The sequence below is a fragment of the Tamandua tetradactyla genome, chromosome 7 (genome assembly GCF_023851605.1).
Source record: "Tamandua tetradactyla isolate mTamTet1 chromosome 7, mTamTet1.pri, whole genome shotgun sequence".
Lineage (NCBI taxonomy): Eukaryota > Metazoa > Chordata > Mammalia > Pilosa > Myrmecophagidae > Tamandua > Tamandua tetradactyla.
In genome coordinates, this window is record NC_135333.1 from 145,843,213 (window position 1) to 145,862,723 (window position 19,511).

At 34.2% G+C, this 19,511-nt stretch overlaps 1 protein-coding gene across 2 annotated transcripts in view; it reads left to right on the top strand.

The window, feature by feature from the left end:
* ZDHHC17 (zDHHC palmitoyltransferase 17) overlaps positions 1 to 19,511 on the top strand; it is a 185,686-nt gene that overhangs the window by 126,179 nt on the left and 39,996 nt on the right. For both annotated transcript variants that reach the window (XM_077111496.1, XM_077111495.1), the window contains 3 exons: positions 4,479 to 4,604; positions 13,611 to 13,753; positions 15,116 to 15,216. In XM_077111496.1, coding sequence (XP_076967611.1) covers positions 4,479 to 4,604; positions 13,611 to 13,753; positions 15,116 to 15,216 — 370 coding nt within the window. The remainder of the gene's footprint in view (positions 1 to 4,478; positions 4,605 to 13,610; positions 13,754 to 15,115; positions 15,217 to 19,511) is intronic.

Genomic DNA, 19,511 nt, shown 5'->3' on the forward strand with positions numbered 1-19,511 from the left:
ATGTACAATTCAAAGTTTCCTATTTTACCATTTTCAAATATATTCAGTTTATATTAATTACATTCACAATATTGGGCTACTGTCACCAATATCCATTAACCCAGCTTTTTCATCACCTCAAATAGAAATCCTGTACCCAATGAGTAATAACTCCCTCTTCCTGCACCCTCTCTCAGCCCCTGTGAACCTCGCATTTTTAACATTTCTGTGTTCATGCATGTAAGTTATCTGAGACCAAGCTAGGTTAAACTGGAATATAGCTTCCTTAAACTAGTGCAGTTCATCTTCTGTATACCTTTTGAGTCTTCAGTGTCAAATAATAGAGCTAATTATTTTGCCTGTAGAACATTGATTTAAATTCTTTTTTTCCTAGTCATTTTCTTTTTGTTAGTATTGTGATTTTATTTGACACATAGGATCAAATTTGGTTATTAACAAAAAGAAAATTAAATTTAATTCCCTCTAGTTTCTGGAGTGGCTTTCTAACATTACTTTAAGGAAAATAAAGTCTAAAAAGAGTTGCTTCAGTTGCTCAGGGAACATTTATACTTTTAGAGGAAGAATATGTTTTCATACACACTGGTGGAAAAAGTAGATTTTTGTTTTAATGTAATTAAAAGGATGTAATAAGTATCAGTTGCATATTCTACTGGAAGGCATTCCTAATATACCTAGGTCTAGTAATCTCCTAATGGAAACCATTTCTTCATTTATTTTATAAGTATTTGTTCATTGCTGGGGGGAGTCACAATGTTCAAGACTGATATGGTCCCTAGTCTCTTAGAACTTGCATTCTATTGAGGAAGTAGACAATAAGTAAATGAGAGAAACACACACAGACACACAGGCAGATGTAGAATGATGAGGGCTGTAGTGTAGGGGTCAGGACAGTTGAGAGTGATTTGGGAATGCCGCTGTAAAGAAATGGCATTTACTTTGAGACTTGCATGATGAGAAGAAATCAGTTATGTAAAGGTATGTAGGGAAAAAAACCTCTCCATATGGAGGAATTCACAAGTGCAAATCCACAGCAGAAATGAGCTTGCCACATTTTAAGTACAGAAATAAGTGAACAAGGGGATGGAGTCACCGAGAGGGTTGGGTGTCAGATCTTGTAAGCAGTTGGAAGGATGTGTGTAGGCTGGTTATATGATCTGTTTTTTGTTTTAAATAGTTTTGAAAGATTACCTTTATTGCTGTCTAGGTAATACATTAAAGAATTAAGAAAATGGAAGGGACAGAGAGGCTGTTGTAGTAAATCAGTCAAGTTTAGGCTTCAGTAGTAGGAGTAGAGATGGAGAAAACTGAATGGATTTGGAGGTAGATTAGAGTAGAAATAAAAAGATTAGATATGGGGCTGAAAGAAAAAACATCATTGGTAACTTTGATTTTTGGTGTGAGTAATTGAATGGTTTCTGAAAGCACATATTGAAATTGTGACGATTGAAGGAGAAATACTAACTGTGGGAAAAGTTGATAGAAATTAGTTCTGTTTTGGTCATATTTAATTTGAGGTGGTGCCTTTTAGCCATGTAGAATACCAAGCAAATTAAATGAACTTAAAATGCTACAAATTTTCAAAGGGAAAAGTAGATTTAAACAAAATAGATTCCTTGTCTAGGAATTTGGCAGTTTCTATATAATATATACATTTTTCCATTTTTCATTTTGAGTCTTAGTAAAATTTTTGCTGATAACTATGAATTATAACAGTAGTACATAGTTTGCTAATCTGAATATGGCTTCACATAGCTAGTGAAAGTTACATCCTTCAAAAGAATGTGAAAAATTGTACTTTGTAGTAATAGTTTTACATCTATGAGTTGATTCTATTTCTTCTAAAATAATAATTTTCTAAATAGTGTTAAGCTTGAGTTTCTTAGAAATCTGTCTTTTTATATGAATTGAAGATTTATGCTTGTAAATTAGCTATTTGAGTAAGGAATTAAATTCCTTTGTTTTATAAACAAAGAGTTTTATCAAAATAATATAGAACCTATATTGGAAAAAATTCACATTAAATGATAGGTAGAATTAAAATGGCTATTTAGATACTAAGAAGAAACCGGATTGGCCATATACTCTGGTCAAGAGATTTTTAATCTGGGCTACACCAGTGGACTTTGTTGGAGGTACATGCGTGGACCCTTAAAATTGTTTTTAAAAATGTCACATGTATCAGCTCTTCTCTGGGTAAAGGGGTCACTGACTTTCATCAACTGTGACTCAAAAGAATTCAAGAATCACTGATCTAATTAACTATAATTCCAACAATTATAATCATCTAGTTGGAATTATAGAATAAATCCAATTTTTGTCTTAAGTAACAATAACAGGAAAAAACAGAATTTGGAACATATTAAGAAAATCATTGCCTGTGCAATAATCCCTTTTTATGGCAGTGTTATATTTTTGAATTTCTAAAAAATAATTTTCCCTCTAGCATATGTTTTTGGTGACACAGATAAATTTATATGAAGTGAGTTTGGGGACATTTGATTTCTAGAAATGTGCCCAAGGATTTATAATCTTGTCTTTCTAAAATTATCAACAACATAAGTTTTAGCTTGTACTGAATGTAAAATTACAAACTTTAATTAGTATATTAAAATGACTCACATGGTTTCTTAAAATGAAGTAAGAAACTTTTCAGAAAATAGTTTCCATTACCATTTTGTACCAGACCTAGATGGTCTCTAAGGGAAAATTTTCCTTAGTTTTAACAGTGAAATTCAGCCTCATATAGGCAGAACTTCAAGTGATCTTCCACCCTAACCATGATGTTTATCTGACCAAACCCTTGAAGAATTTATTTTATTACCATGACCAAACCCTTGAAGAATTTATTTTATTACCAGTTATATAGTCTGTAAATACTCCATGTAGATTCTTGTTGTTGATTGGTGTTATTTATTATTTATGCTGGTACATGGAGTGACCAAGTATAGACTTGATTCAGAACCTGGTTTTAGTATAATTCTTTAAATCAATTGTTTGTTTATTTTACCAGCTGAATAAAAGAACTATAAAAAATAGTCAGATGACTAGAGGAGTAGTTGAAAGATTTCTTAAAGCTCCCTCAATCTTTTTATCTAGGCAATCCTTAGGTGTCACATGGGCCTCTAGTGGAAGGGATGCTCAGCTGGACCGAGGCAACTGCAGGATATTCTCTGGGAGTTGTTACCCAAAGGGATTGCTTTTATTCAGGTAATTTTTCTAGTTTGGATTATTTAGCTGGTTCTGACAACTTTAGGTTATAGAATTTTGGAATAGGTAAGGATAAAATAGGTAATTTTAAAGTAAATATCCCTATTTGCAGAAGACTAACCTAGAGCAGCTCATTTCCTTTTACATATCCTTGATCTTTTAGTTAAAGGGTTGGTTGGGCTTTCTGTTCTTATTGTTTTGTTATGGTGGTTGCTGTTGGTGCTGGTGGTGTGCTTTCTGTTGTTTACTTTTATTGTTATAGTGTTTTCTAAGATAAACTGTACTTTGCCCTTCATAAGTAAACATCCCTCAATCAGCACCCCAAGGCTCCTTATTCCTTTTTTTTTTCTCCACCCAGTTTTTTTGAAATACAAATTCGATAGTTTTTAAAGCAATTTTGAATATACGTATATGCACTCCTGAAATATTGGCAAACAACATTTTTAATTTCACTTTTCTGTCTAAAAAAGCAAATAAATAGTCGAGAACATTATTAGAAATATAGGTGTCCAGCTAATTTGCAAAAGGAAAGATAAAATTTTCAACTAATAAAAAGCAAAAAGAAGTGTAGATTTAGAATTGGAGACACTATTTCTTGTTTCTTACTTTCTTTAATACATTTTAGTCCTGTTCACTTGTACTCCCTGGCACTCTTTCTTGGGCTGATGTGGGAGTTGTAAGTCTATAACTTGAGTTCCACTATTTTCTCTCACTGGCTTTGTTCTCTTTGGAAATTTCTGGATAAGTGAATCAATTTTGAGATAGGTCAAGAATGCCATTCTAGCAGTCATAGGAGTAAATGGTGACTTTTCTTTTTCTTCCCTATTCTCTTCTTAAGATTCTTGTCATGGATGAAATTAAACAGACAAATGTCTGGCAATTTAGTGTCGTAAAAGGATATTTTGTAAAAATACCTGTTCCTCATGAAATCCTTAAAGAATTTGAAATAATTGAGGATAAGCTTAGTTAGTGATCGCCCTTGATCCAGCAAGTATGAAAATACCTACTTTTTGATTTGCTCTCTAATGTAGCTAAAAGTACAAGCAAAAAATAGAATCCACAGGATAAGATGAATAGATAAATTTTATGATTCTTCTTTGAATGGGAAAGAATAATAGGTAACATAAAATGATTTAGGCTCTTAGATATTGATGTCAAACAGTAATGCCAGTGAGCCAACAGTGCAATCTTAATTTTATTTTTGTGGAAATGCTTTAAGAGCTAGTAACTACTTTTATTTTAATGTGAATTTCTTCTACTTGTATTATTAGGGTGAATCAGCACTTGATTTGGCAAAGCAGAGAAAAAATGTGTGGATGATTAACCATTTGCAAGAGGCAAGGCAAGCAAAAGGATATGACAATCCATCTTTTCTTAGAAAGCTAAAAGCTGATAAGGTAAATGCATGACTGAAGATTTTTTGATATATAACCTTTTTAAGTAAGATTCATAGCCATACTTTCTTAGCAAAAGTATTTGTAGCCTTTAATTTTGGTATTGCCCAGTGTAATTTTTTTAAGTTTTTATTTTTAAATACTTTCAAACAGGACAGTACAAAAATAATACAAACCCCATATAGAGAATGCCAACATATCTCCCACCCCCAGATACCCAGATCACCAATTTTAACATTTTGCCACATTTGCCTTTTCAGTTTGTGTGTTTTTCTGTCTGTCGATCTATCTAAAGTCCATTTATCAATTATTTCTTGAATACCTGAGTGTAGGTTGTGTACATCAAGGTCCTTAAACACTACCACATAAATTTCCTAAAAACAAATATTCATTTATAGTGATCACCTAAAGTGCAATTATCAAGTTCATGAAATTTATAACGAAATCATAAACTTTCGTTATAAAGTTTACAGTCTACATTCTAAAATTTTCATATATCTCAATAATGTCCCATTGATCATTTTCCCCCCTGTGTTAGGTCCCATCCAGGATCATGTACTGTATTTAATTGTTGTTTTCTCTTTAGTTGCGCTTTCTTTCTTTCTTTTTTTTTTTTTAAATGGTAGGGACATATTTATGACATAAATATTCCTATTTCAATCACTTCCAAGCATGCCATTCATTGAGATTAATCACATTCACAATATTACAGTTACCTTCACCACTTTCTATTACTAAAACATTCCTCCTGCCCCAGCCACAGCCAACGTGTACTCTAATTCTGTCTCTCTGAGCTTACATGTTCTCCAGCATTTTCTTTGTAGTTACCATGGGACTTAAATTTAACATGCTAAATCTAACGATCTCATTTGCTTTGGTACCAATTTAACTTCGGTGGTGAACACAAACTATGTTCCTGTACCCCTCCAACTCCTCATCTTTACATGTAGTTGTCACAGATTACTTGTTTATGAGTCCAAAACCACTGATTTATCATTACCTTTTATGCATTTTCCTTTTAGTTCCTTTTTAGTAGCAAATAAAAAGTATAGTTGCAAACCAAAAATACAATAGTGCTGGCATTTATATTTACCCATGTGGTTATCGTCCTGTGGGTATGATCTGATAACTTTCATCTTTTGTTTTAACCTGTACAATTCTCTTTAGTATCTCTTCTCGAGCCAGTCTAGTGGGGGCAAACTCCCTAAGCTTTTGTTTATCTGGAATGTCTTATTCTCTCCCTCAGTTTTTAGGTTTGCTGAATATAGAATTCTCTGCTGGAAGTCCCCCCCACACACACACACTTTTAGCAATTTAAATACACCATCAGATTTCTTGCCTTCGATGGGTCGAAGAGAAATCAGTATTTAATCATATTGAGGCTCTCTTCTAGAAACCATTCATAGTTTGTTTCTTCGTAGAAAACCATTTATTATTTTATTTGGTGTTGCTTCTCTCTTGTGGCTTTCAGAAATCTCTCTTTATCTTTGACATGTAACAGTTTCATTGGTTATAAAACCAAGTCACATTCATGATTCAAATTTTTCTAAACTGGATGGAAAAAGAAATGAACAGTTTATGTAATTATAAAGCTTAACATCAGAGAGCCACTAAACATCATATATTTTTGTATACATTTAAAAATGCTTTAGAATATTTATGTTCAACAAAATAAAAGCATAAAAATTATAGATTATGGGACTCCCCAAAATTCATATAGCATTTTTGTTACTAGCCTGATTATTATAAAACATTAGCCATTTTTCACTCTGTTTAGCACAACTGCTCTAAATCCTAAAGGACAAACGAACATCAAAATGAAATAATAAATGGTTTTCTATATAGCATATCTAATGGTAAGATAAAGAAGTCAACAAAATATGCAAAAACCGTTCATTGTTTTGTTATAGTGTAGAAAACAGGCAAGTTTATAAACTATAAATCTCTGTATTTAATACTAGACAAGAAACTTTATCTAGGAGTCAAGAATATTTCACTAAGGACAAATCATACAAAAAAGGAAAAAACAATTTTATTGGACAGTACGAGTAGATAGATATGGAGAAAATCTGGTTTTAGAAAGCTATTTTAAAAGCTTTTGGATTTAATTTCTTCAAGGTCTGGGAATATTTGCTTATGTTTTATCCGATTTTGGTCTCTCATGTATTCTTACAAAAGTTTAATAGCTTTTCTTTTTACATTTAATGTAAAAATTTAATGTACCTGCAATTTTTTTTTAATGTGCTTGGAATGAGGTGTAGGGATCTAATGTTATTTTCCCACATTAACCGATTGTGGAATTGTGAATAACCAATTGCCCCAGCTTCTTTTATTGAACTTGGTAATAACTAACAAGTTCTAATACTTTGTTAACTCTCCTGGATTTTCTCTGTATAACAATCATATCCTTCATGTGCAATGGCAGATTTTTTTTCCCCTTTCCAATAAACCATTAATTATTTCATTAAAAAAAAAGCTCTTTGATTTTAAGATAAGATCTTAGGCAGATCTATGATTAAATAAATGTTGCTTAACATTTTGTGGGAGGGAAACATTAAATTAGTGTTCATCAACATTTAAAAACCTTTCACTACTCTGGAGGTCCTTTTTACACAAGCCTCGGTTAGACATTGCTGCCTACCATAACTTGCCAAAGCACAACCAAAGCTGTTTCAGCCAATCCTAAAGAACACTTAGGGCGATAGATAAGATTCTACAAAGGTTCCACACACTAAAACCTACAATCTCTAGATTGGCCCCTGGACCAGATAAGTCCTGAAATGCAAAGAGGCCAGCCTCTCCAGAACATCATCTGGTTCCATCCCCTTATTCCATATTATCAATTGCCCTTTCCAACGTGAAAAAGTTAGCATGGACATAGCCCAAATACCCCTAAAGGGTGAGGAAAAGATCAGAAGTGATGGTGGAATTATACAGAGAAGGTAGTGTTTAACAAGTGAATATGATTGCTGAATCATTAAATTGATATTTCTTTTAGTCTCCAGTATCTTAGAGCAGCTAGAAGTAAAAATATAAAATTGTGGAATTGTAGCCCATACCAAACTCTGATGTCTGTTCTACAACTAATTGTTGTGATGTGCTTTGAAATTTATTGCTTTTTTGTTATATATGTTATTTTTTACACATACAAAAAAAGATGTTCATTGTGTTGATAAATACATATATATTCCTTCTAGCCTCCAGTGTTCTGGAGCAAATAGAAGGAAAATCTGAGATAATGGAATGGTAGCCTATGACAAACTCTGGAATCTGTTCTACAACCACTTGTTGAAGAGTGCTTTGAAAATTATTGCTTTTTTTCTTGCTTTGTATATATGTTATATTTTACAATAAAAAAGTTAAAAAAAAACCTTTGATCTTTTTTGTTAACAATGGAAATCTCATATTTCCCTTTTTAAATATTATTTATTGTTCATGTAAAAATAAATCTAGGGAGGTGGTGGCTCCTTAGAGCCACAAAAATAAATAGGCAGGCAATGGTGGCTCAGTGGCAGAGTTCTTGCCTGCCTTGCTGGAGACCCGGGTTCGATTTCCAGTGCCTGCCCATGTACAAAAAAATAAATAAAAATGAATCTAGGGAGATAAAGCAGATGTACTTTTATTATTCCTCCTCCTGAGTATAATTGCAAACCTTGAACATTAAATACAAAACATTTATATGGGTGTGAAAAAGACTGAAAAATGGAGTGAAGAAGGCAAAGAGGTTAGGGAGCTCTAAACCCAATCAATCTAATGCAAAATCTCATATCATGTAGAGAAAACATTTGATAAAATTCAACATACATACATGATAAAACTCTTAGAAAAATAGGAATAGAAGGGTACTTACTCAATGTGATAAACAGCATTCACAAAAACCTACAAATAACACACTTAATGGTGAAAGACTGAATGTTTTCCCTTGAGATCAAGAATAAAGATGTCGAGTTCCGGAGAAGATGGCGGCTTAGCAAGACGCGCGGGTCTTAGTTCCTCCTCCAGAAAAGCAACTAAAGAAACAGAAACAATATGAAACAGCTCCCGGAGTCACGACAGAGACGAAAAAGACAGCGTACCCCATTCTGGAACGGCTGAACGGGCAGGGAGAATCCGCTGCAGTGAGATACCCAAGGGGCGCGCGTTTTCCCGGCCGGGGCGGCTGGCGACTGGGGTCCCCTCCACGCACGTGGCTCCCCGGTCTGACTGGGAACGTTGGATAGCGGGGCCCTCCCGTCACGCTTGGCATTTTGGGCCAGCTGGGCAATTAGGACCGGCACTTTCCCAAGCCGCGGCGGCCAGCGACCCCCGCCTCCACGCGCGGTTTCCCATGCTGACTGCCGTGCAGACAGACGAGCGCCACGAGCGCCACCTACTGGGCAGGAAAAGAAAAACAGAGCCCAGAGATTTCGCAGAAAAAGCTTTCAACCAGCTGGGTCCCACACCCAGGGAAATCTGATCAAATGCCCAGACACCAGCAGAAAATAATGGATGACGCTCGGAAAATTGAAGATATGGCCCAGTCAAAGGAACAAACCAATAGTTCAAATGAGATACAGGAGCTGAGACAACTAATGCTGAATATACAAACAGAAATGGAAAAACTCTTCAAAAACCAAATCAATAAATTGAGGGAGGACATGAAGAAGACATGGGCTGAACAAAAAGAAGAAATAGAAAATCCGAAAAAACAAATCACAGAACTTATGGGAGTGAAGGACAAAGAAGAAAAAATGGAAAAAACAATGGATACCTACAATGGTAGATCTAAAGAGACAGAAGCTACAATTAGTGAACTGGAGGATGGAACATCTGAATTCCAAAAAGAAAGAGAAACTATAGGGAAAAGAATGGAAAAACTTGAGCAGGGGATCAGGGAACTGAATGACAATATGAAGTGCACAAACATACGTGTTGTGGGTGTCCCAGAAGGAGAAGAGAAGGGAAAAGGAGGAGAAAAACTAATGGAAGAAATTATCACTGAAAATTTCCCAACTCTTATGAAAGACCTAAATTTGCAGATCCAAGAAGTGCAGCGCACCCCAAAGAGAATAGACCCAAATAGGTGTTCTCCAAGACACTTACTAGTTAGAATGTCAGAGGTCAAAGAGAAAGAGAGGATCTTGAAAGCAGCAAGAGAAAAACAATCTGTCACATACAAGGGAAACCCAATAAGACTATGTGTAGATTTCTCAGCAGAAACCATGGAAGCTAGAAGACAGTGGGATGTTATATTTAAATTACTAAAAGAGAAAAACTGCCAACCAAGACTCCTATATCCAGCAAAATTGTCCTTCAAAAATGAAGGAGAAATTAAAACATTTATAGACAAAAAGTCACTGAGACAATTTGTGACCAAGAGACCAGCTCTGCAAGAAATACTAAAGGAAGCACTAGAGTCAGATACGAAAAGACAGAAGAGAGAGGTATGGAGTAAAGTGTAGAAAGAAGGAAAATCAGATATGATATATATAATACAAAAGCCAAAATGGTAGAGGAAAATATTATCCAAACAGTAATAATACTAAAAGTTAATGGACTGAATTTCCCAATCAAAAGACATAGAATGGCAGAATGGATTACGACCCAGCAATACCACTGCTAGGTATCTACTCAAGGGACTTAAGGGCAAAGACACAGACGGACATTTGCACACCAGTGTTTATAGCAGCATTATCTACAATTGCAAAGAGATGGAAACAGCCAAAATGTTTATCAACAGACGAGTGGCTAAACAAACTGTGGCGTATACCTACAATGGAATATTATGCAGCTTTAAGACAGACTAAACTTATGAAGCATGTAATAACATGGATGGACCTAGAGAACATTATGCTGAGTGAGTCTAGCCCAAAACTAAAGGACAAATACTGTAAGGTCCCACTGATGTGAACCGACATTCGAGAATCAGCTTGGAATATATCATTGGTAACAGAGACCAGCAGGAGTTAGAAACAGGGTAAGATAATGGGTAATTGGAGCTGAAGGGATACAGACTGTGCAACAGGACTAGATACAAAAACTCAAAAATGGACAGCACAATAATACCTAAGTGTAATGTAACTAGGTTGGAACACTGAATGAAGCTGCACCTGAAATATGGTTTTTTGTATGTTTGTTTGTGTGTTTGTATCTTTTGTTTTTGTTTTTTTCTTTTTCCTTTATATATATATATATATATATATATATATATATATATATATAGTTAGTATTATTATTTTAATTCTCTTCTCTATATTAACATTCTATATCTTTTTCTGCTGTTTTGCTAGTTCTTTTCCTAAATCGATGCAAATGTACTAAGAAATGATGATCATACATCTATGTGATGATACTAAGAATTACTGAGTGCATTTGTAGAATGGAATGATTTCTAAATGTTGTGTTAATTTCTTTTCTTTTTTTTGATTAATAAAAAAATTAAAAAAAAAAAAGAATAAAGATGTCTGCTGTCACTGCTCTGATTCACCATGGTGCTGGAAGTTCTAGGTAGTGCAATAAAGCAAAGAAATGAAATAAACGTTACACAGATGAGAAAGGAAAAAAGGGGAAGAAACTCCCTATTTGTACTTGACATGATTGTCTATTTAAAAATCCAGGAAATCTACAAAAGAATCTTGTAAAACTGAATAGTGAGTTCAGTAAGATCACAAAATATGAAGTAAACAATAAAAATCATTTATATTTGTAAATACCAATAGTATACACATGACCACCAAAAATAAAAATAAGATACCACTTAAAATTGCTCAAAAATTTAAATATGTAGGTTAAATCTAACCAAACATGTAAAATACTTATTTATGGAAAATTTTAAAATGCTGATGAAAGAAATAAAAGCCTAATAGAGATATAACATGTGCATGTATTGGAAGATATAGCCCAGAAAATATGTCAGTTCTTCCCAAATTAATATTCAGATTTAATGCAATTTCTTTGAAAATTCCAGCAAGATTTTTTTGTACGTATATATAGACAAGATTATTCTGCAGTTTATGTAGTAAGGCAAAGAAATTGAATAGCAAAAAGAATTATTATTCCATAGTATTGGTGTACAGTTTGCTTAACCATTCATCCATTGAAGGACATCTGGATTATTTCTACAACCTGGATGACTCTCCAGAGAATTAGGTTGAATGGAAAAAGCCAATTTCATAAGATTGTATACTGTATAATTCCATTTGTAAAAAACATTCTCAAAATGATACGGTTAATAGAAAGGAAGAACAGACCAGTGGTTGTTAGGAGTTAAGGAGGAGTGGAGGCCAGGGAAAATTTTCTGTAAAAGGGCAACAGGAGGGATCCTTGTGATAGAAATCTTTTCTGTCTTAATTGCATCAATATCAGTATTCTAGCTGTGATATTGTACTATCTTTCACGAAGGGTTACCATTGGGAAAACCTAGGTAGAGGGTACATGGAATCTCTGTGTATTAGTTCTTAGAACTGCATGTGCAATTATCTCAAAATCCAAAGTTTATTTTAAAAATAGATTATTGAGTGGTAGAATCTAGGTGGTTGGGTATACGAACATTCAGTATAAAACACTTTCAGATGTCCTGTATATTTGAAAATTTCCATAATAACATGTTGGAGGAAATAGATTTTTTATATCTATATAGCAGTTTATCATCATTATATCTTTATAATATCATCATATATTTATTAAATGACAGTTTGAAAAAAATTAAAAAGTATTCTCACCCAGAAATTTCCCTTAAAATTATATATCCAAATGAAATGAACTTATGTCACATAAAAGCCTATATGCAAAGTTTATAATGGCTAAATTCAAAATTGCCAAAAATTGGAAATAACTCAATGGTGCAAATATGTAGTGGAATATACTATCCTGCATTAAAAAGGAGAAACAAACTACTAATACACATGTATAAATGTCAAAAACATTATCTAAATTAAAGAAGTCAGAAGTCAGACTTAAAGGCTACATTTTGTTTCATTCCATTTATTTGTCATTTCTGCAGAGGCAAAAGGAAGGGACAGAAATGACATCAGTGATTGCCAGGACTAGGGGTAAAAAGGGGAATTTTGTGGTTGACAGAACTGTTCTATAGCTTGTTTGTGGTGCTGGTTAAACTATTGTATATATTCTTTGAGTCAAAACTCAAAGAACATGTATTAAAAAGTGTGTATTTTACTGTTAAACAAATCATATTTTTTAAAATGAGAAAAAGTGGACCCTGTGGGAGAGAACAAATATCTTAAAAAATAATAAAATTAATTTAAAAAATATTTTTTCAAACTGCTCATATACACCTTCTCTCCCTTCAGTCACCCATCCCAACTGTACACTCTCTCTCCTTTTCCCAGTTAAGAGTCTGTAATGTTTTCACATAGAGATCACATATACTAGAGATGAAAAGAAATTAGAAAGGTTAGTTATTTTACTAAAGTATAAAATTAAACTCTGAAATCAATATGCTTATTAATCCAAATTAAAATTAGACATTTAGTTCAGAAAATGAATTGCAATAGCTAAATTGAGAGAGACGTGGCTATTTGTTTGAAAATGTAGTTCCATAGAGGCCAACAGCATGAAAGTGTTAAAAAAGGTGTAGTGTAAACTTAGTCTGCAGAAAGATATTATATTTAATGAAAAAAGTAATGTTACCATTCAGCGCTTTCTTAGACCACACTTGGAATATTTTATATAGTTTCGTTACCTGAAAGACTTGGTAGCTGCCTACAAATTTATTAAGAGGTATTTTATGAAGGTGTTACTGCTATCTCTATATCTGACTTTATAAAACCCATTCCTAGAACTTTTATTCTTATTTTCCACAATTTTAACAAAATACTTTAGAAGTGTTTTTGTAATGCCTATTTCCAAAAGATTAGAGACCAGCACCTTGAACAGTGACTAGCACGTAATAGGCGTATTTAAAAGAATGAATTTCATCCTGTTACATATTTGCACAAAGGTAACAGTGGTTCACATTGTAGTTACTTGAAACAAGCAAAACTTTCTGGCTAATTATTTGTTTCTTTACAGGAATTTCGGCAGAAAGTAATGCTAGGAACCCCTTTCCTAGTTATTTGGCTGGTTGGGTTTATAGCAGACCTAAATATTGATTCTTGGCTCATTAAAGGGCTAATGTATGGTGGTGTTTGGGCTACAGTACAGTTTCTCTCCAAGTAAGTGTATTATTTTAACTATACATGGAATGATATATTTTGGGCCCTGCTAGGATGAAAAAATAATGTTTTGTTTGTTTTGAACACTGCCTTTTATATAACATTTGATATTATTTTAGTGTTTAAAGAACTTTGACAAGTTAATGTGTGTAATCTTTGAGGTTTTTTTAACCTTGTTAAAATGATTCTAAAGTTGTTTTCAGTGACAAGAGTCTAGGACATAGTTTTTAAAGTTAAAGTATATTTTTAGAAATAGTTGAAACATTTTAATAAAAGGGAACGTTGGTTTGTTGCACTCTGAATTTAATAGACATGCTGCTTATTCTTTGAGCTCACCTTTCCATAGCTTAATCAGGAATTACATTTTCTTTGGTCATAGACCGTAAACAAAGAAGAGATTTTATTTTAGTAGCAGAGCCGAGTCTAAGAGTAATCATGAAAACACAATTTTTAAATTCTGTCCTCCCTCTTTTTTCTTTAAATATTGTGATCATTCCATTTTCTTCATAACTATAGCTCCCACTGCCTTAAAGTTGCCCTACATAGCAAACCAAGGCAAGTGCCTATGATCTAGAATTTATTACCTAATATCCATTCCTTTAGTGATATGTTCTCACCTGAGTTTCAGAAAAAGAGGTCTGAAAACAATTCACACACAGGTGAGAATGACTAGAAAGTCACGAATGTGTTAACTCAAGAAGGATAAGTAATTCCAGGTAATTAATCTCATTGTTTTTATTTCTTGCAGCTCAGAGAAATACTATAAACAAGAAGTCATCCAGACTTCCTACTTAATCTGTATAGATGGTTGATCCTGTTTATGTTTACTACAACTTATTAATGTATATTTTACCTGAATTTTTAAAGTTATAAATATAGGCCATCAATTCTACCAAATGAACCAGTGCATTCCATTTGAAAAGATCTGCCCCAGGCTTAACTGCAGTGTGTATTTAAGAAATAATGATGAAACAGAGAAAAACTTGAGGATTGCTTTGTACTCATTTCTCAAAATTATAGTGCATTTTTGGTGAATAATATGCAGGACGATAAGACTGTCTACTAAAATGAATTATTCATTTTAAAAGAATAAAAGTAAATAAATTCAGAAGTTGAAAAATACTAAATGTAACTTTAATTCTTGAATTCAGTAGAGGTTCAGAATCTTGCTGAGATTCTGTGAACCTCAGTTATCGTTGTGTGTGAACTCACACATTAATGTAAGCAGTCTTGGTATTTATGCAATCTGGACTTAATGGATTCTGCTTAAACCAGTGCTTACTATGCAGAACGGGCTTAATTTTCATTTATTTTCGTAGTGAAATATAGAGCTCAAACTTCATTAAAATTTGTGTTTTACAGATCCTTTTTTGATCATTCAATGCATAGTGCATTGCCCCTTGGAATATATTTGGCAACCAAATTCTGGATGTATGTGACGTGGTTCTTCTGGTTTTGGAATGATATCCTTTGGTTGTAAAGGTTATATCTAGGGCAAATTTTGTTTGTTATTTAACATTAAGACTGAACTATTCATGATTTGTTACAGCAAAAGTGTTAATAGAAAAATTAAGGTGAACTACTCTATGTACTGTTTTTAAAATTTTCATATTTAATGAATTGCTTTTGGAAGCTGCTTTTAATAACAATAATAATAATAGCTGCCATTTACTGGGTGTAAGGGGCATTTTCTTAAACATTATGTATTCATTTAATCCACACCCTGTAAATTAGTATTGTTATTTCCTTTATATAAATGAGAAACTATAGGCTTGAAAAAATGTGCTTTTATACTTTGCCAAAGCCACAAAACTAATCTCTGGTAAAGCTGGAGTTGACAAACTTGAGACATGTTTGTCTGACTCCATAACTCAGATTCTAAACCTCTCTGCTCAACTAATTTACAAACTATTTTCTCTAATACTTTCTTAATATCACAATTATTTCCATGTGAAAACAGTTAAATATTTCATATCAGTTTTACTTCATGAAAATCTTCAATGCTCTTTCTTCAAACATTTGCTAATTAAAGCAAATTACTTCAATGTTTTATATATATATATATTTTTAATATGGGTAGGCTCTGGGAATCTAACCTGGGTCTGTGGCACAGCAGAATGCAATATACTTTTTAAAAATAATTTGAAAAGAAGGATTCTGGGAAGATTTTGGATAGGAAGCTCCAGAAATCAGTGCCTTCACCAGAACAGCTATTAAACAGGCAAAAATTGTCCAAATCAACTATTTTGAAACTCCAGAGCCCAGTAAATCACTGTACAGCATCCAGGAAAGAATGTAAGGAAAAGGCTGGTAATAGTGTAAATACCACTAAATTATTCTCTGGGTGGCAGTTACCACTTCTCAGCCCCCAGTCTTTGAGTCAGACAGCAGTGGGGTCTGACCTCTGGTGTATCTTCCAGGTAGCCAGAAAGAGACATAAAAATCAGTTTCCCTAAGATCTGGAGTGGGCCTGGGTTGATTGCTGATGATGACTTTTGATTGCTACTACTGACCACTGGGAGCCTGGCTCTAAAGTTGGTCATGTTCCAACCTGCCTTGGACAAAGGTGATAGAGGAAACTTAAAGTTGGTATGCTTGATATGCTTCCTCAGAGCTGCAGAGAACAGTTGAAGTGTTGCATTTGCTGGGCAAGTCAAGGAAGCACAGCTTGGGGAGCTATGCAAGAAGTTCCTGGTGTCCTTCCTGGACCCTCCCTCATCCTTTCCCCATGGAAGCTGAAGCTTTCTCCCTGTGTGGGTCCCTGGCCTTGTTCCAACTGGGAAAGACTGACTTGGGATATTCTTCTTTGGTGTGCCACCCCTCCCAGAATTTTCCCTCCAAGCATGAGCAGCTTGAGACAACAAAAACAGTACAAGAAACATTTGAGGTGGACGGTCTGGGCAAACACTTAACTTGCTTTAAGGTTGGCAGAGGTAGAAGGGATATTCAAACTCCTATAAAGAAGGTAACTTCTAAGCAAGCACAAGCCGAGGACACGACACAGGCTTAGAAAAGACAAGGAAGACACTGCCCTTTGCATTTGCCTTGGACAGGCCTTCCTGTAGGATTGATAGTCAAGAAAATCTCTGTCATATCACCAACTTGTTACAAATACAAGGAACAGACATCTCGGGTTATAAATCCCAGACTAAACATTTTAAAATGTTAAAATGTGCAGTGTGCGGGTGGACAGAGTTCTTGCCTGCCATGCTGGAGATCTGAATTCAATTCCTAGTGCCTGCCCATGCAAACAAACAAACAAACAAATATATATATATGCAATGCGCAGCAAAAGTATACAAAGCAAACAAGAAACAGGAAATTATGGCCTATCCAAAGAAAGAAGATAAAAATCCAGGAAACATCAGTGAAGACGACCAATGTGTGGATATATCAGGCAGAGACTTTTAAAAAATGATCTTCAATATATTCAAGGAGATGAGTGAAAATACAGAGAAAGATCTAAGGATATCAGGAAAACAACGAATGCATAAAAGAGACTATTATTAATGAGATAGAAATTTTTAAAAGGAACCAAATAGAACTACCAGAGTAGAAGTTGACAATAACTGAAACAAAAAATTTCTAGGAGCATTTTGATAGCAGATTGAATTGGCAGAAGAAAGAATCAGCACACTCAAAGATAAGGCAATTGAAATGAATTAGGCTGAGGATCAGAAAGAAAAAAAACACTATAAAAAGCAAAACTAGCCTAGGGACCTCTGGGACACCAGCAAAAAAAAAAAAAAAAAGAAGGAGACAATATCAGCAAATCAGTAGCCAGTAAAGACATTTAATTAGTAATTGAAAACCTCTCCAAAAGAAAAGGCCAGCACCGGATGTCTTCGCTTGGGAATTTTACCGTACATTCCAAGAATAATTAACACCAGTCCTTCCCAGACTCCTCCAAAGAATTGAAGAGGAGGGAATGCTGCCTAATTTATTTTATAGGCCAACATCAACCTCATACCAAAGATTGATAAAGATAACAGAAGAAAAGAAAATTAAAGACTAATATCTATAGATGTAAAAACCCACAGCAAAAATCTAGCAGATTAAATTCAGTAGCACATTAAGAGATTTATGTACCATTATCAAGTGGGATTTATTCCAGTATGCAAGAGTGCTTCAACATGAGACAATCAAGTAAGTTTATCCATCACATTAACAGAGCAAAGGAAAAAAAATAAACACATGATCTTCTCAGTTGACACAGAAAAGAAAGGCATTTGACAAATTCAGCACCCCTTGATAAAAACATGTAGAAAACTGAGAATAGAAGGAATATTCCTCAATGCAATAAAGTGTGTGTATATATATATATATAACTGTAGGTTTCTCTCTCTCTCCATATATATATGTATGAGAACCTACAGTTAACATATTTAATGGGGAAAGATTGAATGCTTTCCCTCTTAGATCAAGAACAAGATGAGGATGCCCACTGTCACACTGTCATTAAACATTGTACTGGAAGTTCTAGCAAGACGATTCAGCAAGAAAAGAAATAAAAGGCATCTAGGTTGAAGAGTAAAGAGTAAAACTTGCCTTACATGCAGATGGTCATATCTACAGAAAATCCTGAAAAATTCTCAACAAAGCCCCTAGAGCTAATAAATGAATTCAGCAAAGTGGTGGGATATAAGATCAACACCCCAAAATTAGTAGAATTTCCATACACTAGTAATGAACAATTGAGAGAAGAAATCAAGAAAAAAGTTCTGCTTACGATAGCAATTAAAAGGAACAAATAGCTAGAAACAAATCTAGTCAAGTATATAAAGGACTTGTACACAGGAAACTGCTAAACATTGCTAAAAGAAATCAAAGATGATCTAAATAAATGGAAGCTCTAAATCCAAGTTCATGGATTGGAATGCTAGATAATTGCTATGTGTCTTACCATGTGACTAGCCAAGGACCAAGGATTCTGGCACCAGCCAGAGTGCTAATCTTCGGGAAGAAAGCATCACCTTGATGATGTCTGGATTAGAATTTTCTCCAAGCCTCAAAACAATGTTGGAATATCCCCTCCAACCAACATGTGCCTAACTCACTTGGAGAGAGCACCTATGTGAATGCCTTTGTGAATACAAGACCCCACTCTCATGTTTCTTCCACCTCTGCCATGACATGACTGAGTACAGAGTTTATCTTATATGACCAAAAAACGCTTTGTCATTTCCTAGTCCAGAGATGGAAGAGCTTGGGGCTTTTCAGGAGAAAAAAATAATACCTATCTTAGAAAAGACAAATTTCTGAAACTTTCCTGTCTGTGGACAGTTAGTGTCCTTGCATAAGCAGTGGTAAAGGTAATGGGTGTGAAGGGGCTCAGGCTGACTCCAAAGAGCCCAGAGCCGAAGTTTTATTAGTTGTAAAGCTGAATTCTCAATACCACATTTCTTGATATTTTTGCTCCTCCCAACAAGTGAGTTCAACTCAAAAAATGCTTCCCATCCTGTTAAATGTGACTAGAAGAGCGCATTTCAGAACAAGTGGAGGACTGACTAAATGATCTTTTAGTGCCAACAAATAGGTGACAGCTGAGGTTGCCAGGTTACTATAGAAATACCAGGGGAAAGAAAGAGTAAGAAGGATGCCTTATGGAGAAGAAATAGATTTTTAAAATGATACCTGCATGCAGTGCCTAACATTTTCCCTTTATAAAATTCATTGATAATAGGAAGGAAGGCTCTTAATATACAAAAATATCAAAGCTTCAAAATATGTTTAGTTATATATAAAGGTAAAATTCCTC